The sequence below is a fragment of the Ctenopharyngodon idella genome, chromosome 14 (genome assembly GCF_019924925.1).
Source record: "Ctenopharyngodon idella isolate HZGC_01 chromosome 14, HZGC01, whole genome shotgun sequence".
NCBI classification, from domain to species: Eukaryota; Metazoa; Chordata; class Actinopteri; order Cypriniformes; family Xenocyprididae; genus Ctenopharyngodon; species Ctenopharyngodon idella.
The window spans coordinates 181,131-207,024 of record NC_067233.1 but is presented as its reverse complement, the minus strand read 5'-3'; the positions used below and the strand labels follow the sequence as shown (position 1 = coordinate 207,024).

The following is a 25,894-nucleotide window of genomic DNA, read 5'->3' as shown; positions in this document are numbered from 1 at the left end:
TTCCATCTAGTTGAAAATCATATTCATCAGGCCGGTATGGGACGGTTTGTTGGGAATCTGTGCCACTGGCTGTCGTGTCGGTGAGGCCTTCACAGGGGATGATCTAGTTGGCACAATCTCTGCTGACACTTCAGGGCTGCGTTGTCGTGTCTAGGCGCAGGTCCTCAATCTCACCTGGATACGGCCCGGATCCAGCTGTCTACGGTCAATCTCGGGATAAACAGAGAGACTAATATTAGCATAGATGCCATTCTTCTTCTGATGTAACGAGTACATCTGGTGTTATTGGAAGTGTTCCCGGTTCCGGCTGACCTGATTTATGCAGCCTAACAATCCTTTAATGGATTTGAAAACATAAATTGTTAATGTGTTGTGTATGCCAGGTTAAAGAGATGTGTTTTTAGTCTAGATTTAAACTGACAGAGTGTGTTTGCTTCCCGAACAATGCTAGGAAGATTGTTTATAGAATATAGGTGCCAAATAGAAGGATCAACCGCCTGCGGTTGATTTTGATATTCTAGGTATTATCAATTGGCCTGAATTCTGAGATCGCAATAGACCTGAAGGGCTATAATGTGTTAAGAGCTCGCTCAGATACTGGGGAGCTAAACCATTTAGTGCTTTGTAAGTGATTAGCAAGATTTTAAAATCTATAAGATGTTTAACAGGGAGCCAATGCAGTGTTGACAGAACGGGGATAATATGGTCGTACTTCCTGGTTCTAGTAAGAACTCTAGCTGCTGCGTTTTGGACCAGCTGTAGTTTGTTTATCAAGTGAGCAGGGCAACCACCCAGTAGAGCATTACAATAATCTAGCCTTGAGGTCATGAACACATGAACTAACTGTTCCGCATTTGTCATTGAGAGCATATGTTGTAGTTTAGATATATTTTTAAGATGGAAGAAAGCGGTTTTACAAATGTTAGAAATGTAGCTTTCAAATGAAAGATTGTTATCAAAGAGCACACCCAGGTTCCTAACTGACGACGAAGACTTAACAGAGCAGCCATTATGTGTTAGACAGTATTCTAGGTTATGTGCAGAAGTTTTTGGTCCAATAATTAAAATCTGTGTTTTTTTCTGAATTTAGTAGTAGGAAATTACTGGTCATCCAATTTTTTTATATCAGCTATGCATTCCATTAATTTTGTGAATTGGTAAGTTTCGTCAAGGCGCGAAGAAATATAGAGCTGAGTATCATCAGCGTAACAGTGAAAGCTAACGCCATGCTTCCTAATGATATCGCCTAAGGGTAGCATGTACGGAGTGAAAAGCAATGGTCCTAGTACTGAGCCTTGCGGTACTCCATATTGAACTTGTGATCGATATGTCATCTCTTTGTTTACTGCTACAAACTGATAACGGTCAGATAAGTATGATTTGAACCATGCCAATGCAATTCCACTGATGCCAACATAATTTTTTAATCTATTTATAAGAATCTTGTGATCGATAGTGTCGACTGCAGCACTAAGATCCAGTAACACAAATAGAGAGATACAACCACGATCTGATGATGAGCAAATCATGTGTAACTCTAATGAGAGTACTATGGTACGGTCTCAGTGCTATGGTATGGTCTAAATCCTGACTGGAAATCCTTGCAGATACCATTTCTTTCTAAAAAGGAACATAGTTGTTTGGATACTGCCTTTTCTAGTATTTTTGACAGAAAAGGTAGATTCGAGTTCGGCCTGTAATTGACTAATTCTCTAGGATCAAGTTGTGGTTTTCTAATAAGAGGTTTAATAATAGCCAGCTTAAAAGTTTTCGGTACGTATCCTAGTGATTAAAGATGAATTAACGATATTAAGAAGAGGATCTATGACCTCTGGAAGCATTTCTTTCAATAGCTTAGTCGGTATAGGGTCTAACATACATGTTGATTTTGATGATTTAACAAGTTTAGACAATTCTTCCTCTCCTATAGCAGTGAATGAATGGAATTTTTCATCAGGGATACTACAATGCACTGTCTGTACTGTAGTAGAAGGTTGCATGGTTATAATTTTCTCTCTAATATTATCAATCTTGCAAGTAAAGAAGTTCATAAAGTCATTACTGCTGTGCTGTTTGGAAACATCAGAAGTTGAAGCTTTATTTCTTGTTAATTTAGCCACTATATCAAATAAATACCTAGGGTTGTTTTTTTTTTTTTCCTAAGAGATTTGAAAAATAAGTAGCTCTAGCAGTTTTTAAGGCCTTTCTGTATGTCAAAATGTGTTTTTTCCATGAAATGCGAAAATCTTCTAGTTTTGTTTTCTTCCAGCTGCGCTCCATTTTTCTGGCTGCTCTCTTAAGGGCCTGAGTGTGCTCATTGTACCATGGCTTTGGACTAATTTCCTTAATCTTCTTTAAGTGCGAAGGAGCAACTGAGTCTAGTGTGCTGTAAAAGAGAGAGTCAGTAGTTTCTGTTGCAACATTGAGTTCTTCTAAGCTGTCTGGTATGCTAAGGAGATGAAACTGATCAGGAAGATTATTTATAAAGCAATCTTTAGTGGTAGAATTGATGGTTCTACCATATTTGTGGTGGGGAGGCAGTTTTGCACCCTCTTTTCTAAATGTAGTATACACAAGACTAGATAATGATCTGAGATGTCATTGCTCTGCTGCAGAATTTCAACGGCATCAATATCGATTCCATGTGACAATATTAGATCTAAAGTATGATTACAACAATGAGTGGATCCTGACACGTTTCTAACTCCAATAGAGTTTAGAATGTCTGTAAATCAACAAATTCTTTGATAAAGTCTGTATGGTGGCCTGTATACAGTAGCCAGCACAAATCTCAAATGGGATTTGTCACTTACATTACATAATGTTATATAAAGCACCATCACTTCGAAGGAATTATATTTGAAAGACTTTTGAGTAATACTGAAGATATTACTATAAATTACAGCAACGCCTCCCCCTTTGCCTTTCCGACGCGGCTCGTGCGAATAATAGTAACCTAGAGGGCTAGACTCATTTAAAGTAATGTATTCGTCTGGTTTTAGCCAGGTTTCTGTCAAACACAGCACATCTAGATTATTGTCTGTGATATCATTTACAATAAGTGCTTTTGAAGAAAGGGATCTAATATTCAGCAACCCAAGCTTTATCATTTGTTCATCAGTATTATATCTGTTTTTTATTTGTTGAACATCAATTAAATTTTTATCCTTAAATGGGTTTGGGAGTTTTTTGTATTTACTCATTTCGGGGTACAGACAGCCTCTATGTGATGATATCTAGGTAAAAGAGTCTCTGTGTTGGGATTTATCTGACTTCTGCGACGTGAGACAGCTAGCAGATGGTCGGTTTAGCCAGTCTGTCTGCTTCCTGACCTGGGCCTCAGTTTGTCATGTTTCAGCTCTATGACTATGTGCCATATTACTAGAGAGAAGAGCTGCACCATCCCAGGAGGGATCAATTCCATCTCTTTTTGTCAGGTCTGGCCCAAAAACTTTTCCAGTTGTCTATGAATCCTATATTATTCTGTGGACACCACTTAGACAGCCAGCCATTAAGTGATGATAGTCTTTTAAGTATCTCATCACTCCGACAAACAGGAAGGGGTCCAGAACAAATTACAGTGTCTGACATCATACTTGCGAGTTAACACACCTCTTTAATGTTAATTTTAGCGATCTCTGACTGGTGAAGTCGAACATCATTAGTGCTGATGTGAATAATAATCTTAGAGTATTTACGATTTTAAATTTGCTTTGATGTCAGGCACTCTGGCTTCCGGCAAACATGTGACTATGGTAGCTGGTGTCTCTATTTTCACGTTCCGTGTAATAAAATTGGCAATAACTAGGGCACTTTCAACAGGATTCTCAGTGGGTGCATCACTGACTGGGGAGAACCTGTTTGATGTTCTAATCGGAAGGGAGGAGCGGTGTTTTATCCCGCAACTAGGCCGTCTCACGGTCACCCAGTTGCCCTAGCTGTGCACCGACTCTCCCCATCCAACCTGATGGAGCTTGAGAGGTCCTGCAAAGAAGAATGGGAGAAACTGCCCAAAAATAGGTGTGCCAAGCTTGTAGCATCATACTCAAAAAGACTTCAAGGCTGTAATTGGTGCCAAAGTATTAAGGTGCAAAGTATTGAGCAAAGGCTGTAAATACTTAAGCACATGATTTTTTTTTTTTTTTTTTTTTTTGAATTTTATTTATTTATTTTTAAATTAAATTTGCAAAGATTTCAAACAAACTTTTCACGTTGTCATTATGGGTATTGTTTGTAGAATTTTGAGGAAAAAAGTGAATTTAATCCATTTTGGAATAAAGCTGTAACATAACAAAATGTGGAAAAATTGAAGCGCTGTGAATACTTTCCGGATGCACTGTAGATCAATCGTTGTTAGTTGCTTTGTTGTTTGACAGTTAATGACTATTTTGCTATAAATTTTGATTCACATATGCTAATTTTGATTTTGTGTGTGGTCATATTTGCATAAATGTGCCTACAAGAATTTATTGAAATATATTTGAATATATTTAACTGTGCATTCTGGTCCGTTTTGACCTGGAAGAGGTACATATTGTACTTTTTTTTTTTCATAGTTATTTTTAGGCTGCTGTCAAAAATGCACAACTAATATGATGAAACGCATCCAATTTTTTTTCAAGTCATCTCAAATGTTTAGGTTCACTTAAGACTTTATAACCGACTGTATACTTGTCGAGACAGGGATTTTGAGACCATTTTGTGTGTATGTGTCCATTCAAGCTAGGGCTGGGCGATAAAACGATAACGATATGTATCGCGATATACACGTGATCGATATCAATAAAAAATGTGTTCGATAAAACGTTCGATATTTTTTATTCTTCGTCGGAAGAAAACAGAGGTTGCGAAGCAAGTTTGGTTGCATTAACAAAGGCACTCGCTCTCTGGTAACCTAGCAACGTAGGGAGTGACACGCTAACAGCCAATCATGTAACAGTATCAGTTTGGTTGCGCCATATCGTTGTCTCGTGCTGGTCTGCTGGATTCCTCTTCAGTAACCGGCGACTGATAAGCAGAAAATGAGTGCCGCAGCGAGCAAGGAAATTGTAAATAAAAGAGGAAAAGTCAGCTCGCCAGTATGGCAGTTTTTTGGATATTATAAGTCTGACCGTAGTCAGACCAATGTCGTCTGCAAATTATGCAAGACCGTCGTCCCCGCCAAGACTGGTAATACCACGAACTTGATGTACCACCTTAGCCGCGCTCACCCTTTGGAGCACAGCCGCATTCAACCAACAACATCTGTAGCTGCAACACCGCACAACATTATAATTATTTGGGTTTTCCATGGTTGTTGACATTTCTGTCTTAATTACTGAGGGGATTATGATCAGAGGAAGGTTAAGTTTAAAATTAAAATGTTTAAATGTAATATATTTTTCTCCTGGTCCTTTAAATGGGTAATAAAAAATATCAATAATGATCGATATCGACCGATATGAAACACTGATATCGTGATACAGTTTTCAGCCATATCGCCCAGCCCTAATTCAAGCTCAATGAGTCACGAAATAGTGCTCTATTATGTGTTCTAATGCCATCTGAAAGGCGTCTCTGTGAGCGTGCATGCTTTGAGTGTGTGCTCAGAAAATGTGCAATTGTGAATTTTGCCGCCTCTTGCATTTGAATGGTTTAAAAACGCTTTAGTGTTTTAAATTGTTCAGACTCACAAACACGTGCAAATAATAAACTTTCACTATATAATGGCTAAATGCAATTAACACTCTGGAGTCTGAGGTATTGCCGGCGATACCACCTCGGTTTTTTTCTTACCAGTGTGAAAGAGACTCAAAATACTCTGTCAGTGTTGCACATGCAATTAAGAATGATACACCATTTTAATCTGTTGAATATCTTTTATTTGTGTACACTCAGAGTAAAAACAAAATGTTGTGCTTTTTGTAAAATAAAGAAAACAAACATGATGCGTGATCTCTCGTCTCCCTCTGAACAAAGTCCAATCTGATAGTTCTCAGAAAATGAAGTGTAACTTAGTGAATACTAATCACAAAAAAATTAGACTTATCTCTAAAGAAACGTTGAAATGTCAGGTTTTAAATCGTGTTAGTCAAATCGAAAACAAAAATTCTGTGTTTATGTAATCTGTATGAAAAGAGACACATGTCAGAAGTCCGTGATTCAGCTCATTATCCGCTAGTGCAGCCACGCCCACAAAGCGAGCGCTATTCAGACGCAAATTCTGAGGCAATACATGTATACATCGTCGCAATCGTGTATTTATCATCTTCAAAAGTGTTTATCTGTATGTTAAAGCGATCTCTGGAAGCCTGTTAGTTCCTGGAATGTCACATGATATGCCTCTTCTTTTACTGAGATATTTGTGAACTAAAGGTGTACAGAGCACCCTCCGGCTGCAAGTATGAATTGAAAACACAGTATCCAGCGTTCACAGTGATGACAATAAATATTGAATAAATATTACTCCTCTGTATAGAAAATTGATATAAACATATGAGAATCCATCAGTATTTCTCCAAATGTGCATGCTTTTATGCATATTAAGAAATTACGGTCAATATAAGATTTTAAGAGTCAAAATGTGAAGCTTGAGTCTTAGATCTTTTTAATGATGTATAGTTTGTCAACTGCACGTTAACATTTAGGCTATATAATATAACAAATATAGTATCCTATATGAAATGCCATAGAGGTAGGAATGTTCAGATGCTTTGCATCACAGAAATACATCATATTTTACAGTATATTAAAATAGAAAACCATTATTTGGTTAGAGACTTAAGATTTTTTTTTTTTTTAAATGTGTCCAATCTTTTGACTGGTACTGTAATTTAACATAGGCCTATACAAAATATTCTTCACATCATGTGCAATACGTGCATGCATAAGATCACAAAAATCATGTTTTTTTTTGTCAAGAGTGGACATTAATCCTCTTATCAGCCTGATCACAGAGGGTTTTTTCACAGCCTACCTGACTGAAAGAGCTCATTAATATGCAGGTCATTACAGGTCCTTATGCGGATCTTTTGTCTTCTCAGGTGTGAATTACAGCATTATTCATGATGATTCACGCCTTCACGCATACTGTGTTTTTTGACAAAAAGTGTCTTAGAAAATTTAAATCTCTCTATTGTTTTATATGAACGAGTAGGCAGGATAATTTTTACATCATTTTGAAGCAAAAACTCTAGTCTACGACCTCCAGTACCAAGAAGTCATGTGAACACAAATTTAATATTTTTTTTTGTCCTTATTTCAGTGACTTAAGTTTTTTGTTTTTTTTCAATAACCACGCATAAACGTTATTCCTTCAAAAACACAAACATGTACATACATGTTCTTCACATATTATTGTAGCCTAGTTTGTGCTGAATACAGTGTAATGACACTTTTGTCATTAATATGTTTATGAACAACTGAAAAAAGCACAAATGTCAGGGCATGTCAAAACTTCTCCAGAGCCCCAAAAATCCTCAGACCCCAGAGGGTTAATCCGCGAATCCCATGCATTCCGAACTGTGGGGCATGGTTCATACAGATCATGGATAAACTACCATCTGTTGCACCCGTAATGTCAATCATTTCAATTTTGAGAGTAAATTCCAAGTTTGCAACATGTATGTGGCCGTTAATCAATGAAGCTGTCTTCACTGCACAGTAAATCTCTTTATATCATGTATACACTGTTTGTTAAAACGAGAGGATTCACAAGCTTGCATAACTCAGCACTGAACAAAAACTCTGCCATTTTAAGCAGTGAGTGGATTCTGACTAACTTAAACACCTCTGATTGCCCATTGCGTTCAGGAAATCAAAAGATATGTCTGTGGTTGGCTACATTGCTCAACACTGCAAAAGCACATTTTAAATATAAACATTTGACATTCTCAAGAGCTCAAACAAAAATACGCACTGGAGCGTTTGCCAAATCCATTCCGCCAATATCCTGTTATTACAGCTTCAACTGAGGGTGCTCTTGTTTTAATTTGAGGGTTCTTAACACCTCTGCACTTGTGTGGAACCAGGTCTGAGTGAGCTAAGACTCTGGCACATGACAATTAGACCATATAACCTAAAATCTTTGTGACTCACCTAATGCAAAAGTTGGTGGTGTTTAGCATTTACTAAGCACTGGATATAGGGCTGAAGAGAAGTTTCAAACACATATCTGGCTTGACGTGAAGTTTATTCCGGTAAAATAATTTGTAAAGCTAAAATAAGCTAAATAATGTAAAGCTTCATTTCAACAAGACAGAGCGGTAGCTGCTTGTTCATCGCTCCCACACGTGGAGACTACCACTAGGCATTAGGGCTGGGCGATTTTACATTTTTTTTTTTTTTTTCGATTAATTCGAATTTAATGTTTTTCCTCGATTTTATTATTTTTTTTTAATCGAGAAATCGTGATTTTGAATGAAAATGTTAGCATGCGTTACAATTAGACATGTTGACAATACAGCAATGATAACCATATTAGGAGAAGAAAATGGTCCGACCTCATGATGGCGCCGGCGCCTGATTAACCGCTCTCATGTGACGCTCTATGAAGGTAGAACACATCACTATTCTTAAGCGGCTGTTCATTCAGAAATGCGTTATAAAAATGAGACGCAGGTAGTGAAATGAGAAAAAAAGGCAAAGTTATTAAACTCGAGTTGAGCTTTTTTTTTTTTAACTTGACCGCTGTGTTTTTAGAATGCTGTTTCATGGGTGAGACACTGCAAAAGACGCGAGACACAAGTGCAACACCTAAACGTGTCTGCCAAACATAAAAACAATAGGACAAATAGCGCAATGGAATGTAAAATCCTGTAAACCTTTTTAATATTTAATGTTTGCATGATGGTGACAGGCTGAAATGTTTACAAAACATTTACTGTTAATAATAGCCTATTACTGCTGTTATTTATTGCTATTACTTTTTGGCTAAGAAATATTTAACATTTTCTTATTTTATATTAGTATATAGAATGTGTTTAAGATAAGTTTGTACAACATTTGTCTTCATATTTCAGGCATATTTCTGCAAAGATATTTAACAAATTGTTTTACATTTACACCATGTTGATCACTTCATGTGTGGTGCACTTGGAATGGAACTTTTTTTAACCAGATTGTTAATAAAGAGAATGTTACTTAAATCATATTGCAGTTAAGTTTTTAAGTTGACTAGTTAAACAGTTAAAAAAACAAAACAAAAAAACGGTCAATCGTTCTGAAAAAATCGAGATTTTATTTTTTTGCTATATCGCCCAGCCCTACTAGGCATTACTGAAGATTTATCCTTACTTGTAGATGATGAAACATCTGCATTTATCCATGTTTAAATCTGCTGTAGCCTATAACTGTATGCAGCAAATGTATGGTAGATAAATTACTGGTTTATTCTTAACACAACTGAACAGTGAGCTTAAATAGTGAATGCACAGTAAGTTACATATTTTTTGTTATTTCATTATGTATTCACTTGTTTAATTAGACATTTTACATATATTAACAATGCTGAAAACATCAAACCCCCATAATCTCCAACTCAAGACAAATGTATAACTCATTGTCATTTAAGCTATAAATCTTAACAAAAATATTTTTATTAAAGCATGCTTCATTTTATCTAGCAAATTTGTCATTTAATCAAAAATAAGATATAGAAAATGCTAGTTTTTGTCATTAAAATATGATGATTGTTTATAGAAAATATATTTATTTGTATATAAATATGTTCCATCTAATTCTGTGATTTAATTTATTTGTCTTGTAGGTTAAATGATTGTAACTTAACAGACAAAAGCTGTTCAGCTCTGGCTACAGTTCTTGGATCAGATACTAATCTGAAAGAGCTGAACATGAACAATAATAAACTGCAGGATTCAGGAGTGAAGCTGCTCTGCACTGGACTGATGTATATAGAGTGTAAATTGGAGATACTGAGGTAAGTTTTGTTAAAACAAGATTTTTTAGATATTTTTTACTTTTAAATATATTTCAATCATGACAACTCGCGAAATAGGTTTTAGCAATGTTAATGTTTTTGAACTTGGTGGACTAAATCTGCTGTGCTGCTGTTGATGTTGATTGTTGCTGCTGCTGCAGAGCAAGAATGGACTTGCTACTGCTAATAAATGCACATACACGCTGCTGTGAGCATTTAAGATATGCTGCTGCTGCATAAATGGACATTTATAAAACCTGTAGCAGATCTAGTAGGAACAGGAGGAGCCTACAGCTAACACTGAACCAGTCTACTTAAATGTTGAGCAAGCAATTTCATTGGCTGCAGGATCAGCAGAGGCCAATCAGCTTGTGCTATGATGTCAAGTCAAGTCACCTTTATTTATATAGCACTTTTTACAATGCAAATTGTGTCAAAGCAGCTTTACAGTGATAACTGGCAAATCATTTTGGCTGCACAGCAGCTCTAGAAGAAAATGGTGTCATTGTCCAGCTTAAGTAAATTCAGTATTGATTCATTCCATTGTAAAAATCAATAGTTATTCATTTAGTTAATTTATCTATATATCAGCACTGGAGAAAACAGTGATGTCATCATCCAGCTCAGTTCAGTTCGCATACAATGGTGATGCGTTGTGGTCGTGTCTAGGCACAAGTCCTCCATCTGATCTGGATACAGCCCAGATCTGGCTGACTACTGTAAACCTTGGGATAAACAGAGACTAATATTAACATAGATGCCATTCTTCTTCTGATGTAACGAGTACATCTGATGTTATAGGAAGTGTTCCTGGTTTCGGCTGACCTAATTTATGCAGCCTAACAATCCTTTAACGGATGTGAGAATATAAATTGATAATGTGTTATGTGTATGCCAGGTTAAAGACATGCGTTTTTAGTCTAGATTTAAACTGACAGAGTGTGTCTGCTTCCTGAACAATGCTAGGAAGATTGTTCTAGAGTTTAGGTGCCAAATAGGATGATTTTGATATTCTAGGTATTATCAGCTGGCCAGAATTTTGAGATCGCAATAGACGTGAAGGACTATTATGTGTTAAGAGCTTGCTCAGATACTAGGGAGCTAAACCATTTAGTGCTTTGTAAGTAATAAGCAAGATTTTAAAGTCTATATGATGTTTAACAGGGAGCCAATGCAGTGTTGACAGAACCAGGCTAATATAGTCACACTTCTTGGTTCTAGTAAGAACTCTAGCTGCTGCATTGTGGACCAGCTGTAGTTTGTTTATCAAGCGAGCTAGGCACCTGCCCAGTAGAGTGTTACAGTAATCTAGCTTTGAGGTCATGAACGCATGAACTAACTGTTCTGCATTTGTCATTGAGAGCATATGTCATAGTTTAGATATATTTTTAAGATGGAAGAATGCGGTTTTACAAATGCTAGAAATGTGGCTTTCAAATGAAATATTGGTATTAAAGAGCACGCCCACGTTCCTAACTGACTACGAAGACTTAACAGAGCAGCCACCAAGTGTTAGACAGTTTTCTAGGTTATTACATGCAGAATAAATTACCATAAATACTATAAATTACAGCAACACCTCCCCCTTTGCCTTTCAGACGAGGCTCGTGTTGATAATAGTAACCTTGAGGGCTAGACTCATTTAAACTAATGGAATCGTCTGGTTTTAGCCAGGTTTCTGTCAAACACAGCACATCTAGATTATTGTCTGTGATATAATTTACAATAAGCACTTTTGAAGAAAGGGATCTAATATTCAGCAACCCAAGCTTTATCATTTGTTCATCAGTAGTTTATCTGTTTTTAGTTGTTGAACGTCAATTAAATTTTTACCTTTAAATGGATTTGGGAGTTTTTTGTATTTACTCATTTGGGGTACAGACACAGTCTCTATGTAGGCAGTATGTCTCAAATGTCAAGTGTCCCCAACTAAGCAAGCCAAAGGCGACAGCGGCAAGGAACCCAAACTCCAACAGGTGACATCAGGTGTCAAACAGGTGTTAAAATGGACAAAAAAAACCTTGGGAGAAACCAGGCTCAGTCGGGGGGCCTGTTCTCCTCTGGCCAACAGCGAACAGTGCTTTATGATAGCTGCCTGAATCATAATAAGTCCGATGGGATCGCAACAGTCAAAGTATTTATTCCAGTTCCATCCAGTTGAGGATCGTATTCATCATGCCGGTATGGACGGTTTGTTGAGGAACTGTGCCACTGGCTGTCGTGTCGATGAGGCCTTCACAGTGGATGATCTAGTTGACTCAATCTCTGCTGACACTTCCAGGCTGCGTTGTGGTCGTGTCAAGGCGCAGGTCCTCAATCTCACCTGGACACGGCCCAGATCCGGCTGAGTACGGTAAACCTCGGGATAAACAGAGAGACAAATATTAGCTTAGATGACATTCTTCTTCTGATGTAACGAGTACATCTGGTGTTATAGGAAGTGTTCCCGGTTCTGGCTGACCTAATTTATGCAGCCTAACAATCCTTTAACAGATTTGAAAACAAATTGATAATGTGTTGCCAGGTTCTGAGTGGGCTCAGGATCGATTCAAGAGAGAAAATATCAGGATCAATCCAAATTAATTTTATCGTGAATCGAGAATCGATGTATTGTCCCAGCCCTACTTGCCTCGGGGGCATTCAGAACTTCACCAGTGCAAAGTTTGTACATTGAAGCCAATGAACCATCACTTCACAATAGCTGTCTGAAGCTGTCACTTCAATATGCTATTAAACTAAAAGCAAACAAAAATAACCCTGCCTTCTCTCTTCTGCTCTCTCTCTCTCTTCCGGTGAGGGTGGGAGGTCCATCGTGTGTGGTGGCATTGGAGAGCATCCTTTCTCTTTAGGGTTTTTCCCACTTTTTGTTTATTTTTGTAAGAGTTTCTCCTAAATCGGCAAGTTAGGAGCTACTTTTAGCTCCTAGCGGATGAATAAAGAGGTTGTAGTATTTTTGAAATCTGAAGCGTTAGAGAATAATACTCGATAAAGTCCCCATTTAGTTCCCCATTTAGTTTTGACCAACACTTTAATTATATTCATAGCTTTAAGACATTTTCCTTTACATGCAATCACATCATTTTTGTTATTTTTTATCTCTTACTATCATTCTTTGTTGTTTATATTATCATCACTATATATCTGATATTGTCTAATAATGCCTATCACATTAGTCTAACGTCGTTAGAATGTTAGTGGAAAAAGTCAAAGGATAACTTATAGTGAATCGTTTTCTAACAAAAAGAGATATAGTCACTCCTATGTTTTTTTTTTATTTATTTTTTTACTTTAACTGGGAACGGAAAACTAAACATGGATAAAATGTTGTCTTTAAAAGATGAAGATGGTCATGTTGTTTCAGACCCAGTAAGGATGCGTAGACTTGCAGTGGATTTTTACACTAAATTATATTCTCCTGATATTTTTTTTTTTTTTTTTTTTTGAAGGTGCCCTAGAATCTCTATTTCACAAGATGTATTATAAGTCTAAGGGGTCCCCAGAATGTGTCTGTGAAGTTTCAGCTCAAAATACCCCATAGATTTTTTTATTATACCATGTTTTAACTGCCTAATTTGGGGTGGGATTAAAAATGCTATGATTTGTGTGTACACATTTAAATGCTTGTGCTCCCCGCCCCCAAGCTCGTGACTCCATATAATACATTGCATAGACAATACAATAAGTTCACACAGCTAATATAACTATCAAAATGGATCTTTACAAACTGTTCATGATGCAGCATATCAGATCACGTAAGTATGGCATGTATTTTGTGGATGTTTACATTCGATTCTGAATGAGTTTGATAGTATGCTGCACGGCTAACAGGGCTAAAGCTAACGTTACACACTGTTGGAGAGATTTGTAAAGAATGAAGATTCATTTATGAATTATACAGACTACACACATTTTCGGGTTAAAAATGAAAGTAACAACATGGCTCTGGTCTCCGTGAATACAGTAAGAAACAATGGTAACTTTAACCACATTTAACAGTACATTAGCAACATGCTAACGAAACATTTAGAAAGACAATTTACAAATATCACTAAATATATCATGATATGGATCATGAACAGTTATTATGGATCCATCTGCCATTTTCGCTATTGTCCTTGCTTGATAGCTTCACAATACCTGCAGAACGTCTGATGATTCGGCTGTGCAGCTCCACGACGTTAATACTGCCTAGAACATGGGCTGGCATATGTAAAAGTTGGGGGCGTACATAATAATGATCCCAACTGTTGCGTCACAGTCGGTGTTATGTTGAGATTTGCCTGTTTTCCGGAGGTCTTTTGCACGAATGAGATTTACATAAGAAGGAGGAAACAATGGTGTTTGATACTCACTGTATGTCATTTCCATGTACAGAACTCTTTTTATTCAACTATGCCAAGTTAAATTCAATTTTCAATTCTATGGCACCTTTAAATAATCAATGCAGATATGAACTCTTACAAGATTCCTGTTTTATCTATGTGGGCCTGTGTTTTTTGGAAGCACAACTTACTTTTGATGAACTGACTACAGCCGTAATAGAACTTTCCTCAGGTCAGGCACCAGGAATTGATGGACATCCTGCTGAATTTTAGAAAAGTTTTTGGATTATTATTGGACGTGATTTTTTTTTTTCTTTTTTTTTTCTTTTTTTTTTCTCAGAAATCTATAAGTGAAGGAAGTCTACCAAGAAGTTGTCAGCATGCTGTTTTAACATTGCTTCTAAAGAAGGGAGATTTGATGTTACTAAATTCTAAATTATAGTACCAAATTGTTACTATGTTCAGAATACAAAATTCTTGCTTAAAAGATTAAATGTATTGCATAAAATAATTTATAAAGATCAATCATATTGTTTCACAAGTTCGCCTGCCCATTCAGTCTGAATTTTTAATGGTAAAACAAGCTTTGCTTGCTGTCCTCGAAGGAGGCTCGAACCCGAGGCTCGGCTTGAGCTCATAGTTAAAGCCCCCTATAACAATACTGCGCAGATGGAGAATAAGAGAAATGGAGGAGGAGGGATGCTGGAATAATTGTCGCTGGGATGACGTAGTGACTGCTGCTTATATACGCTCGTAATGATGATTGACAGGACTGAATGTTTAGGCTCCTCCCGAACCTACGTTTGGAACTACATGTAAAGGGCAGATCTATTGCAGATAATTTACATCTGATGTGGAATCTTTATGGCTATGCTATTTATAACAATATTGATGTTGGGTTTTTGTCAATGGACCAAGAGAAGGCCTGCAACTGCAACTAACAGCGCACACCCCAAGCACCCCTCCCTTTTGGAGAAGCTACGGTGGCTGTCTGGCCGACATGTCGTTGTCTGAGCGAGCAGAGAGTAGCTTGTGTGAAGCAATAAACAGTCTCTGCTTCTAATAAAACAGATGACTACTACTAGTACTACTACTTTGTGCGTATTCAACATATGACGATGCAAGCTGCCTCTAAAAACATGAACGATTTAGAAGAACAACAACGTAGTGACAAAATGCGCTCTGTAGAATGTTTGTACATTTAGGGCTGCTGTAGAAACATGCCGGCGCATAATGACGACTTGACATAGAGGCGGGACCCGCGGTGTATGAGATAGAAATGGCTCATTCTAAGGCAATAAAAACATAATGGTTCATTATGTAAGGTCTTTATGTACCACTGAAAACATAGTTATGTATATTATATTGTATTTCTGTCAATAGATCTTCCCAAATGTTACACATTGCACCTTTAAGGCTTTTGGTTTTGGAGATAATTTAATTTTAATGTATAAAATTGCTTTACAATGAAGCAACTTGCTTGATTAAAATAGGTGGTGGTCTCAGTGTTCCCATAAAGGTTCAGAGGAGTATTAGACAGGGTTGCTCTCTTTCAGGGCAGCTTTATAGCATTGCTCTTGAACCTTTATTATGTAAATTAAAAAGAGAATTAATGGAATTACAATTCAGAGACATGGATCTTTCACAGTCTATTAAAATGTCTGCATATGCGGATGATCTTACAGTTTTTATCAGAGGAAATCAAGATATTTATGTTTTAAAAAAGTATTTAGAAAATTATGATAAAGCATCCTCTGCAAAAGTTAACTGGGGCAAAAGTGTGGCTGTATGGTGTGGACGTGACAGTAATGGTCCTATCCTTCCTGGAGGACTGAAATGAGGAAGAGAAGGTTTTAAATATTTAGGAGGTTTTTTTAGGATATGAAGAATATAGGAAAGAGAATTGGGAAGGACTAGTGGAGAAAATACGTGCTCAGTTGTCGTGATGTAAGTGGTTGCTCTCTCAGCTGTCCTATAGGGGTAGAGTTTTGGGGCCGTATTCTTAAGGCTAAAAGTAGCTCCTAACTTGCCGATTTAGGAGAAACTCTTAATAGTAATGGGCGTGTCAGTCCTAATTTTAGGACTCCTAAATTTTTGCTCAGAGTATTTCACAAAGCATTTTAGTGCTAAAACTAGCTCCTAAACCTGTGAAACATTAAGAGTAGTCAAGAGGACTCCTAAGTCACTAAGACCAAATCACAAACAATCCTAATGGCCGTTGCTGCCAATCCGCCTAAGCAATCCGCCCAAAGGCACTGAACATCATTGAGGCAATAGCGATAGAGCAGGGGTGTCAAACTCATTTTAGGTTGAGGGCCGGATGGGAAAAAATGCAACCATGTACGGGCCGAATAGTTTTTTTTTTTTTTTTTTTTTTTTAAACCTTAGTGAGCTGACAGTTACTTTAATATTAACCATATAAACTACACATTAATTTGCAAGAAAAAACCACACTGCTCTTTGAAAACTGCATTTGTTTTTACTGCGAAAAGACTTTATTAGATTTTTAAAATAATGTTTTATTTAATATTTTTTATTATTGATTTCTTTTTTTGGCCAATTCCAATTTTTCTGGAGCAAATTTGATATCGGTTGCCAATTTTTTTCTTTTATTTATTTATTTTTTTTATTTGTTTATTTGTTCTATACCAGGCCAAACTGGCCCTAAACAAAAAAATATGTGCAGCCATTTGGTATACAGGCACCACTGCATTTTGAGCATGAGCAGTTGTTTTTGATTTAAATTAGATTGTATAATTTTAAGATTTACAGAAAAAAACAGCATGGTCTGACTTTATAGCTTTCTGAAATTATGCTACATAAGACACCTGCAAAAAACTAACACCTGCACAAAAAAAATTGCAGACTGACTGAATGAAAATGCAAATTCACTCTCTGTCAGTAGGTGGTGCTTGTGGAACTACAGCGATATAGCGTTTCCTTGGTTACCGCTGTACACAAAGCAACACGGCGCTTATAAAATAGGCTACTTAAACAGAGATTGAAACTTTTCTGAAGACAGTTCACTTCTAAGTTACATTAATATAAAACCCAATTCAATATTTATATTTTTCTTCCTATATTTCACAAACAGTGAACTTGGCCTGGTACAGTATTTGCTCTGCTGGCAAGTCTGTTCTTTTTGTGTCTGTATTCAGCATGTGGCTGTGTTAACGTCCTGTTTACAGACTTCGTAATATTTCCACATAAATGACAGTTTGGGAAATGATTGCAAAGCAGAATAGATATTGGCCAAAATAAAACTAATAACCGTTCGGATTTATGGCCGGTGGACCATGCATAACTGTTTTTTAATTATTGTTCAAATCATCCCCCGGGCCAGACTGGACACCTTTGTGGGCCGTATTTGGCCCGCAGACCTTGTGTTTGACACATGTGCGATAGAGCCTTGGGTGCTGAACCTTTTCTTCATATATGCAATAAATGTTTATAAGTTGGATCGATGATAAAACACCAAAAATAAATCTTTAATAAATAATGTCCAATTACCTGTGGCAGTTGTTTTCACAAGTTCACACATACAAATGTTCGATTAGGTGATTCGGCTCTCGTCTGTGTATATACCTCCACTCGAGCTGATTAGATAGACCATTTGAACTTTCTCCTCTTAAACTTTGTTTATAAAACATCATTTGTCGCTTGAATTCTGCATTCTCTCGAGACGCAGACGTGTACGAGGCTGACAATTAGCTGAACATATAATTTTTTAATTAGTGACACTTAGCCAACATTTTAAAATGGATATGGCAATATTTGTATTTTAAAAACATTATTTGAATATGGCAACATGATACCTCATTCTACAATATTTCTATGATTAAATCACTGACAGAGACTCCTCCCATCAGCCAATCACTGTGTGCATAGTTAGTGTGTTGACATCATCCATAGCAACAAGGTCAACCCCACCCTTACTCTTAGCTTACAACTTCTCTCTATTCTTTAGTAAAAGTTGGTCTCAGCAGCTTTGTGAATAGGTTTTAAGAGAAAACTCTTAGCTAAAAACTTTTACTGCCATTTAGGAGAAATCTTTGTGGTAAGTTTTGTGAATACTGCCCCTGGTCTGTAATAATCTCATTTCTGCTGCTTTATGGCACAAGATAATGATATTAGAACCTCCAGAAGAACTGGTACTGGACATTCAAAAACAACTAGTGGATTTTTTTTGGTCAGGGATTTACTGGCTAAAATCACCAAATCACCAGTGCTCTATCTGCTCAGGGCGGAGGGAGGTCAAGGAATGATCGACATTAGATCTAGAATTAAAGCTTTTATACTTCAGACAGAAACTCCTTTATGGGGAAGAAGTGAGCTGGTTTGGAGTAGCCTGTGCCCTCCTGAAAAGAGCAGGTAAAATGGGATAAGATTGTCAACTGTTCTTACTGGACATTAATAAGCTGGATCTCACTGGGCTTGTCATCATTTTATAAGTCAATGCTGTGAGCGTGGACTCTGTTAAAAGTTTCTAGAGATTTAAATGGTGTGTAGAGTCAGTGGCTATTAGAAGAACCTTTGATAATTGAACCCCCGAATATTGAATTGGTTGTTCTAAAGTCAACTTCTGTGAGGAATCCGTTAATGTCTGTGAATATTGTCAAACTCAGACATTTACTGACCGAAGATTGATGGATTTCTGCGGAGACTCTTGCTATCAAACATCAGTCCGAGTAGCACAGAGGCTGTTGAATCATCTATATGAGCACATGCCATTGGACTATAGAGACTCTTTATTTTTACACAAGAAAAAAGAGAAAAGACTGTTTGGTTTTTCCCAGAACTGGATATTACAGCCGAGACTGGCTTGTGGCAAGAAATTGAAGGTGGTATTCTTTCTTTTAAGACACCTCAACTGAGGAACTTTAGAGACATTGGGGGGGAAAAGCAATTTATGTATCGTGTGTGTGTGTGTGTATAAGTTCTTCATCTTTGTCATTGAAACTGTAAAGAAGTCTTAAGGGATGGAGTTTTTTTGGCCAGACTGTTCCCCAAAAGGTAGCTGGAAGACCTTGTACAAACCTCCCATTGAAAAAAGATCTGGAGACCTGCAGTGGTGCATTGTATATGTTATAGCTACAAACAGATACAGAGCATATTTTGATCCACTTGTAGAGATGAAATGTCCTTTCTGTGAACAACAGGAGATTGTTTTTCATTTGTTTGTTAATTGTAGTAGATTAATGCCTCTGTTTGATCTTCTTATTGTCAGCACTTAGACTCGAATTTGGATCTCTGGTGTGAAAGTCTTACTTTCCCACCACTGAGCCACAGGAAGGTGTTGAACCCAATAGTCAGATGCTCTCTTAGATTGAAAAAAAGAATTTATTAAAAAAAAAAAAAAGGGAAAAGGTACAAAAAATCCATTTCTTCAAGGCAATCACAAAAGCAGAATATCCAGACCAAAAAGGAAGCAAAAAATCCAAAATTACATATCCAATTATCTTCAAAACAAAAACTCTGGAAAAAGGTTCTAAAAAGGCATAAATAAACTCAGTACAATGGCTCCTTAATTTTTTCTCAGTGACTAGAAAAACCACGCATCAACTGATGCCTTTGATTCCAATTTTAATTTCTTCTTAAGAGTCGAGACAGTTGACATCACACATCAAAAATAAATCAAAATTAAAATTTGCGAAGTGATTTTTCCATGACGTCGTTTGATTTAAGCCAATAGCTTATTAAACATATCAAAACACACAGTACCTTAAATTATGAACAAAATATGACCAAACATACTGTGTGCTTTCTATTCAAGATTCAGGAGACATTATGAGAAGACATCTTATAAAATCTCTTCTCAATCTTCGTGTTAAATCAAATCACCTCTGAATTTTTGTCATCACCTCATGTTTTTCGATGCTCACGCAACAAATCAAATCAAATCACATTGCATGACCGGTAATTCTAATGCTACTCATTTTCTCCAGTAGGTGTCACTATTGCTAACTATCATGCAAATAAAATATACAATACTCAAAGCATTAAATTATTACACAACATTTATAACAAACAAACAAAAAACTTTCAAGAAGTGACCAAAATATTCAGCAAGAAAATGTACTTTATCTGCGACAGCTACACTCAGGTAAACAGTCCAAAAGGCACAGAAGAAAACTTCTTAGAACAAGAGCAAACCTATGGTAGCAACTGGCTTAGCAGACAATAGATATTGATATTGATATTAGACAATAGGCGCAATGATATTACGCAGCGCCTGTGACCCCCTGCTTGCACAGGGAGCGTGCCTTGCAACCATGGAGACATTTGTGAGAGACGCTGCGCAGTATCATTGCGCCTGCTGCACCCATGGTACGGCAGCAAAGTTCCTTGATTATTATGCCAGAACGAGAGTATAGTTCCTAGCCATATTGGCCTAGAAAATCACAACTTTTCATTTTCCGTCGGTCTTAGTACACGATGTAACTACAGAAGAGTCAAGTTTTAAATAGGAAAAATATTGAAACTCTTTGGTCATTTTTTAACGAGATGCTAACGGTCTAATCAGATTCAATGAACTATGCTAAGCTATGCTAAAAGTGGTACCGCCAGACCCGGAGATCGGCTGAATGGATTCGAAAACGGTAAAACTCAACTGTTTAACTCTAGGGGAGTTGGAAAATCCTTTAAGTGAATGAAAGGCAATAATCAGCAATGTGGGTTCACACAAATTACATTTATTTCAATGTTTCAGTATGTGTTGACACAAATAACTTTATTTGAACATTTTGTTATGACACTGAGTTGTTAGAAAAGAACTGCATAGTGACATCAGAGCATGATGATGTCAGGAACCTATGAATGGGCTTTTTGAGCCAGTTCATTGAGCCGAACTGTCCGAAAAGAACCAGTTCATGGAAATAAATCAGACTTTGCATCACTAGCGGACAACATTAACCAAGCGAAGATACAGAGAACAGAGCACAGCTTAAATACACAGCACAGAGACGTGAAAACAATAGCACTGATTATTAAAGGCTTAAGTTTAGACATGAGAGTCCAATGGGGACCTCTAGTGGCCAAAATATATTATTACAAAGCAAAACCTCTGACACTAGTGGGTGGTGTCAGATATTAGAAGTTTTTATGCCTAAATTATTTATTTATGGACCAAATATAAACGAAAAATGAGAGCGATTTATCATCTAATTTTATTTTTGGAAAGGCAAAGTTGGCTGTTTGGCTGTCTTGTTAAAGCAAACTAGGTGGTACAGGAAAAACAGATGCGGTACTGATTTATGGGGGTTTGATGAATAGAATTTAAATATTTTCAGCTGAATGAGAATATTGAGGAATTCAAATTTAAGTTGGGTATAAATACTTGTATTTGTGATGTTGACTGTGATGGCAATTTACAAATGTATGTATAATCATGTATGGTGATGTTAATTAATGCAAAGGTTTTTTTTAATGGATGTAAGTGTTATAATGTACCTTTTCCATTTTTTTAATGGCTAAGTAAATGTTTGGAGGACTGTCTCTTAATTTTTTGTCTCTCTCTCTCTGCTAATGTAGGTTAAGCTCCTGTTGTATGACAGATGAAGGTTGTTCTGCTCTGACTTCAGCTCTGAAATCAAACCCATCACACTTGAGAGAGCTGGACCTGAGCTGGAATAAACTAGGAGACTCAGGAGTGAAAAACCTCAGTGATCTACTGATGAACCCACAATTCAAGCTGGAGAAACTAGAGTTAGTATCATTATACTGTACAGCAGTTACAGTGTGATTAAAGTTTGTAACAGTTTTCCTGTAACTGGTATACCAGTAATTTTCTCCAGTTGATGTACTGTCATTACTCATCTGAGCATTAGGGGGCGCTCTATTTGAGATACATGAGTTAACCTATTTAAGGGAACAAAGAAGGAGAAATCAAATATTGGTGTCATGTTGAGTTTCAAATGTTCTGTGTAACTATGTTTAATACACTTGACTCATGAGTAAGATTGGTCTTGTTGGTCCCTCATTTTATGTAGCACTTTAAAGTTAAAGGGATAGGTGTTTCAAGTTCACTGTTTAGTTTAAGTCAACAGGGCTCAAGTCACATTTTTTATAGTAGGGGTGTCAAAAATACAGCCCGCGGGCCAAATGCGGCCCCCAAAGGTGTCCAATCCGGCCCGGGGGATGATTTTAACTATAATAAAAAAAAAAATAGAGATGCGCTAGTTCACTGTCCATAAATCCAAACGTTTTTTAGTTTTATTTTGGTCAATCTTTATTCCGGGCTTGCAAACAAACTGCTTTGTAATAATTTCCCAAAATTTAATTTGTGGAAATATTTATGAAGTTTGTAAACAGGACGTTAACACAGATACACGCTAAATACGAACACAAAGAGGAGAACAGACGCGCCAGCAGAGAAAATACTGTACCATGCACAAGCTCACTGTTCGCGAAATATAGGAAGAATAATATAAATATTAAATTAGGGTTGATATGAATGTATCTCTGAAGGGGACTGTCTTCAGAAAAGTTTTGATGGCTTTTTCTCTTATCTCCGTATTTCTCTTATCTCTGGTTTATAGCATATGAACTTTCTGAGTTTTTTTTTTTTTTTTTTTTTTTCCCTATTGGTCACAGTTTTTTATCTAGTACAAACCTGATTCCAAAAAAGTTGGGACACTGTACAAACTGTGAATAAAAAAGGAATGCAATAATTTACAAATCTCATAAACTTATATTTTATTCACAATAGAATATAGATAACATATCAAATGTTGAAAGTGAGACATTTTGAAATGTCATGCCAAATATTGGCTCATTTTGGATTTCATGAGAGCAACACATTCCAAAAAAGTTGGGACAGGTAGCAATAAGAGGCCGTAAAAGTTAAATGTACATATAAGGAACAGCTGGAGGACCAATTTGCAACTTATTAGGTCAATTGGCAACATGATTGGGTATAAAAAGAGCCTCTCAGAGTGGCAGTGTCTCTCAGAAGTCAAGATGGGCAGAGGATCACCAATTCCCCCAATGCTGCGGCGAAAAATAGTGGAGCAATATCAGAAAGGAGTTTCTCAGAGAAAAATTGCAAAGAGTTTGAAGTTATCATCATCTACAGTGCATAATATCATCCAAAGATTCAGAGAATCTGGAACAATCTCTGTGCGTAAGGGTCAAGGCCGGAAAACCATACTGGATGCCCGTGATCTTCGGGCCCTTAGACGGCACTGCATCACATACAGGAATGCTACTGTAATGGAAATCACAACATGGGCTCAGGAATACTTCCAGAAAACCTTGTCGGTGAACACAATCCACCGTGCCATTCGCCGTTGCCGGCTAAAACTCTATAGGTCAAAAAAGAAGCCACATCTAAACATGATCCAGAAGCACAGGCGTTTTCTCTGGGCCAAGGCTCATTTAAAATGGACTGTGGCAAAGTGGAAAACTGTTCTGTGGTCAGACGAATCAAAATTTGAAGTTCTTTTTGGAAAACTGGGACGCCATGTCATCCGGACTAAAGAGGACAAGGACAACTCAAGTTGTTATCAGCGCTCAGTTCAGAAGCCTGCATCTCTGATGGTATGGGGTTGCATGAGTGCGTGTGGCATGGGCAGCTTACACATCTGGAAAGGCACCATCAATGCTGAAAGGTATATCCAAGTTCTAGAACAACATATGCTCCCATCCAGACGTCATCTCTTTCAGGGAAGACCTTGCATTTTCCAACATGACAATGCCAGACCACATACTGCATCAATTACAACATCATGGCTGCGTAGAAGAAGGATTCGGGTACTGAAATGGCCAGCCTGCAGTCCAGATCTTTCACCCATAGAAAACATTTGGCGCATCATAAAGAGGAAGATGCGACAAAGAAGACCTAAGACAGTTGAGCAACTAGAAGCCTGTATTAGACAAGAATGGGACAACATTCCTATTCCTAAACTTGAGCAACTTGTCTCCTCAGTCCCCAGACGTTTGCAGACTTATAAAAAGAAGAGGGGATGCCACACAGTGGTAAACATGGCCTTGTCCCAACTTTTTTGAGATGTGTTGATGCCATGAAATTTAAAATCAACTTATTTTTCCCTTAAAATGATACATTTTCTCAGTTTAAACATTTGATATGTCATCTATGTTGTATTCTGAATAAAATATTGAAATTTGAAACTTCCACATCATTGCATTACTTTTTTATTCACAATTTGTACAGTGTCCCAACTTTTTTGGAATCAGGTTTGTAGGTAATTGTTTAATTTTAAGCATTTGACACAATTTACTGATTGTGTACATGCAGAAATCTGCTTTTACAACAGAATAAAGAAGGGATACATCAAATAGTAAAAAAAAAATGAAAGAGAAGAAACAGTATCTTCCAGCATACAGAACTAGTGGACTGGGTTTCAAAACACACTGTTGGAAACTAAATGCTGCTGTAGCTCTTTATTAAGATGATCATCATAGATCTGAGTCATTTTCTTTTCTCTTTCTGTCTTCAGTCTGTTTAGATGCAGTATTACAGAGAAACAGTGTCTCATCCTGACTTCAGCTCTGAAATCAAACCCGTCACACCTGAGAGAGCTGGACCTCAGTGTGAATGAACTAGAAAACACAGGAGTGAAGCACTTATGTGACATACTGAAGGATTCACACTGTAAACTGGAGAGATTGAAGTCAGTAACATTCACGTACAAGAATCAAAATGCTGAAAATCACTTCAACAGTTTAAAATAAAACACTTTATACTCAATATCTCATGAAGAGCCTGAGTTCACATTATATTTGTGTAAAATTCTTCACCTTAATATTTTGTGATCTGGTGAAATGAAGATGATCTCACTTTCTCTGTTTTTTTTACTCATGAAGATAATGTGACTTTACAAAATAAAGAGTTATTTTCTTATTTTCTGCTCTCTCTCTCTGCTAATGTAGGTTAAAATACTGTTATATGACAGATGAAGGTTGTTCTGCTCTGACTTCAGCTCTGAAATCAAACCCATCACACCTGAGAGAGCTGAACCTGAGCTGGAATGATCTAGGAGACTCTGGAGTGAAAAACCTCAGTGATCTACTGATGAACCCACAATTCAAGCTGGAGAAACTAGTGTTAGTATCATTATACTGTACAGCAGTTACAGTGTGATTAAAGTTCACTGTTTAGTTTAAGACAACTGGACTCAAGTCACATCATTTATAGCGCTGCACTTTCTGCTGTTTCTCCATCTGAAGAAAGATTCAGAAATACTATTAGTTAACGGCTTGTTATGTGTATCAGTAGAAAGAGCATTAAACTTTAAAGCATTTGAAACTTTGTGGATATAAAATAGTTTCATGCTGAAATCTGACATCTTTGCTTTGAAACAATACAGAAGTGAGAACAGACTAAAAACAGCGTAACAAATGATAGTAGATTATTCTGACAGAGTTACAGTTATACTGGACTAATGGTACTTTTCATTAATTCTTAATTTATTAAGCAAAATGTGTATTTAGAGGTTGTTAACTACTTCTACTTTTTCTATATTGATCCTATATATTAATCTCCAGTGATAAATTCACTTATTTGTGGAGTGAGGATGGATCCAGACTTGGATTGTAACTAGTGTCCTCAAATGCTCCTGTCTTGGTTTGTTCATATCATGAAGTTTCCATGATTTTGCTGGTGTATTAGTGACTGTATGGCATTTATTAATGATTC

General features: G+C 36.9%; 1 protein-coding gene across 1 annotated transcript in view; it reads left to right on the top strand.

Moving 5' to 3' along the window:
• The window catches only part of LOC127494395 (uncharacterized), a 492,193-nt gene that overhangs the window by 321,131 nt on the left and 145,168 nt on the right, over positions 1–25,894 (top strand). Inside the window, exons 50-51 of the mRNA XM_051860279.1 lie at positions 24,696–24,869; positions 25,129–25,302. Of these exons, the coding sequence (XP_051716239.1) occupies positions 24,696–24,869; positions 25,129–25,302 (348 nt within the window). The remainder of the gene's footprint in view (positions 1–24,695; positions 24,870–25,128; positions 25,303–25,894) is intronic.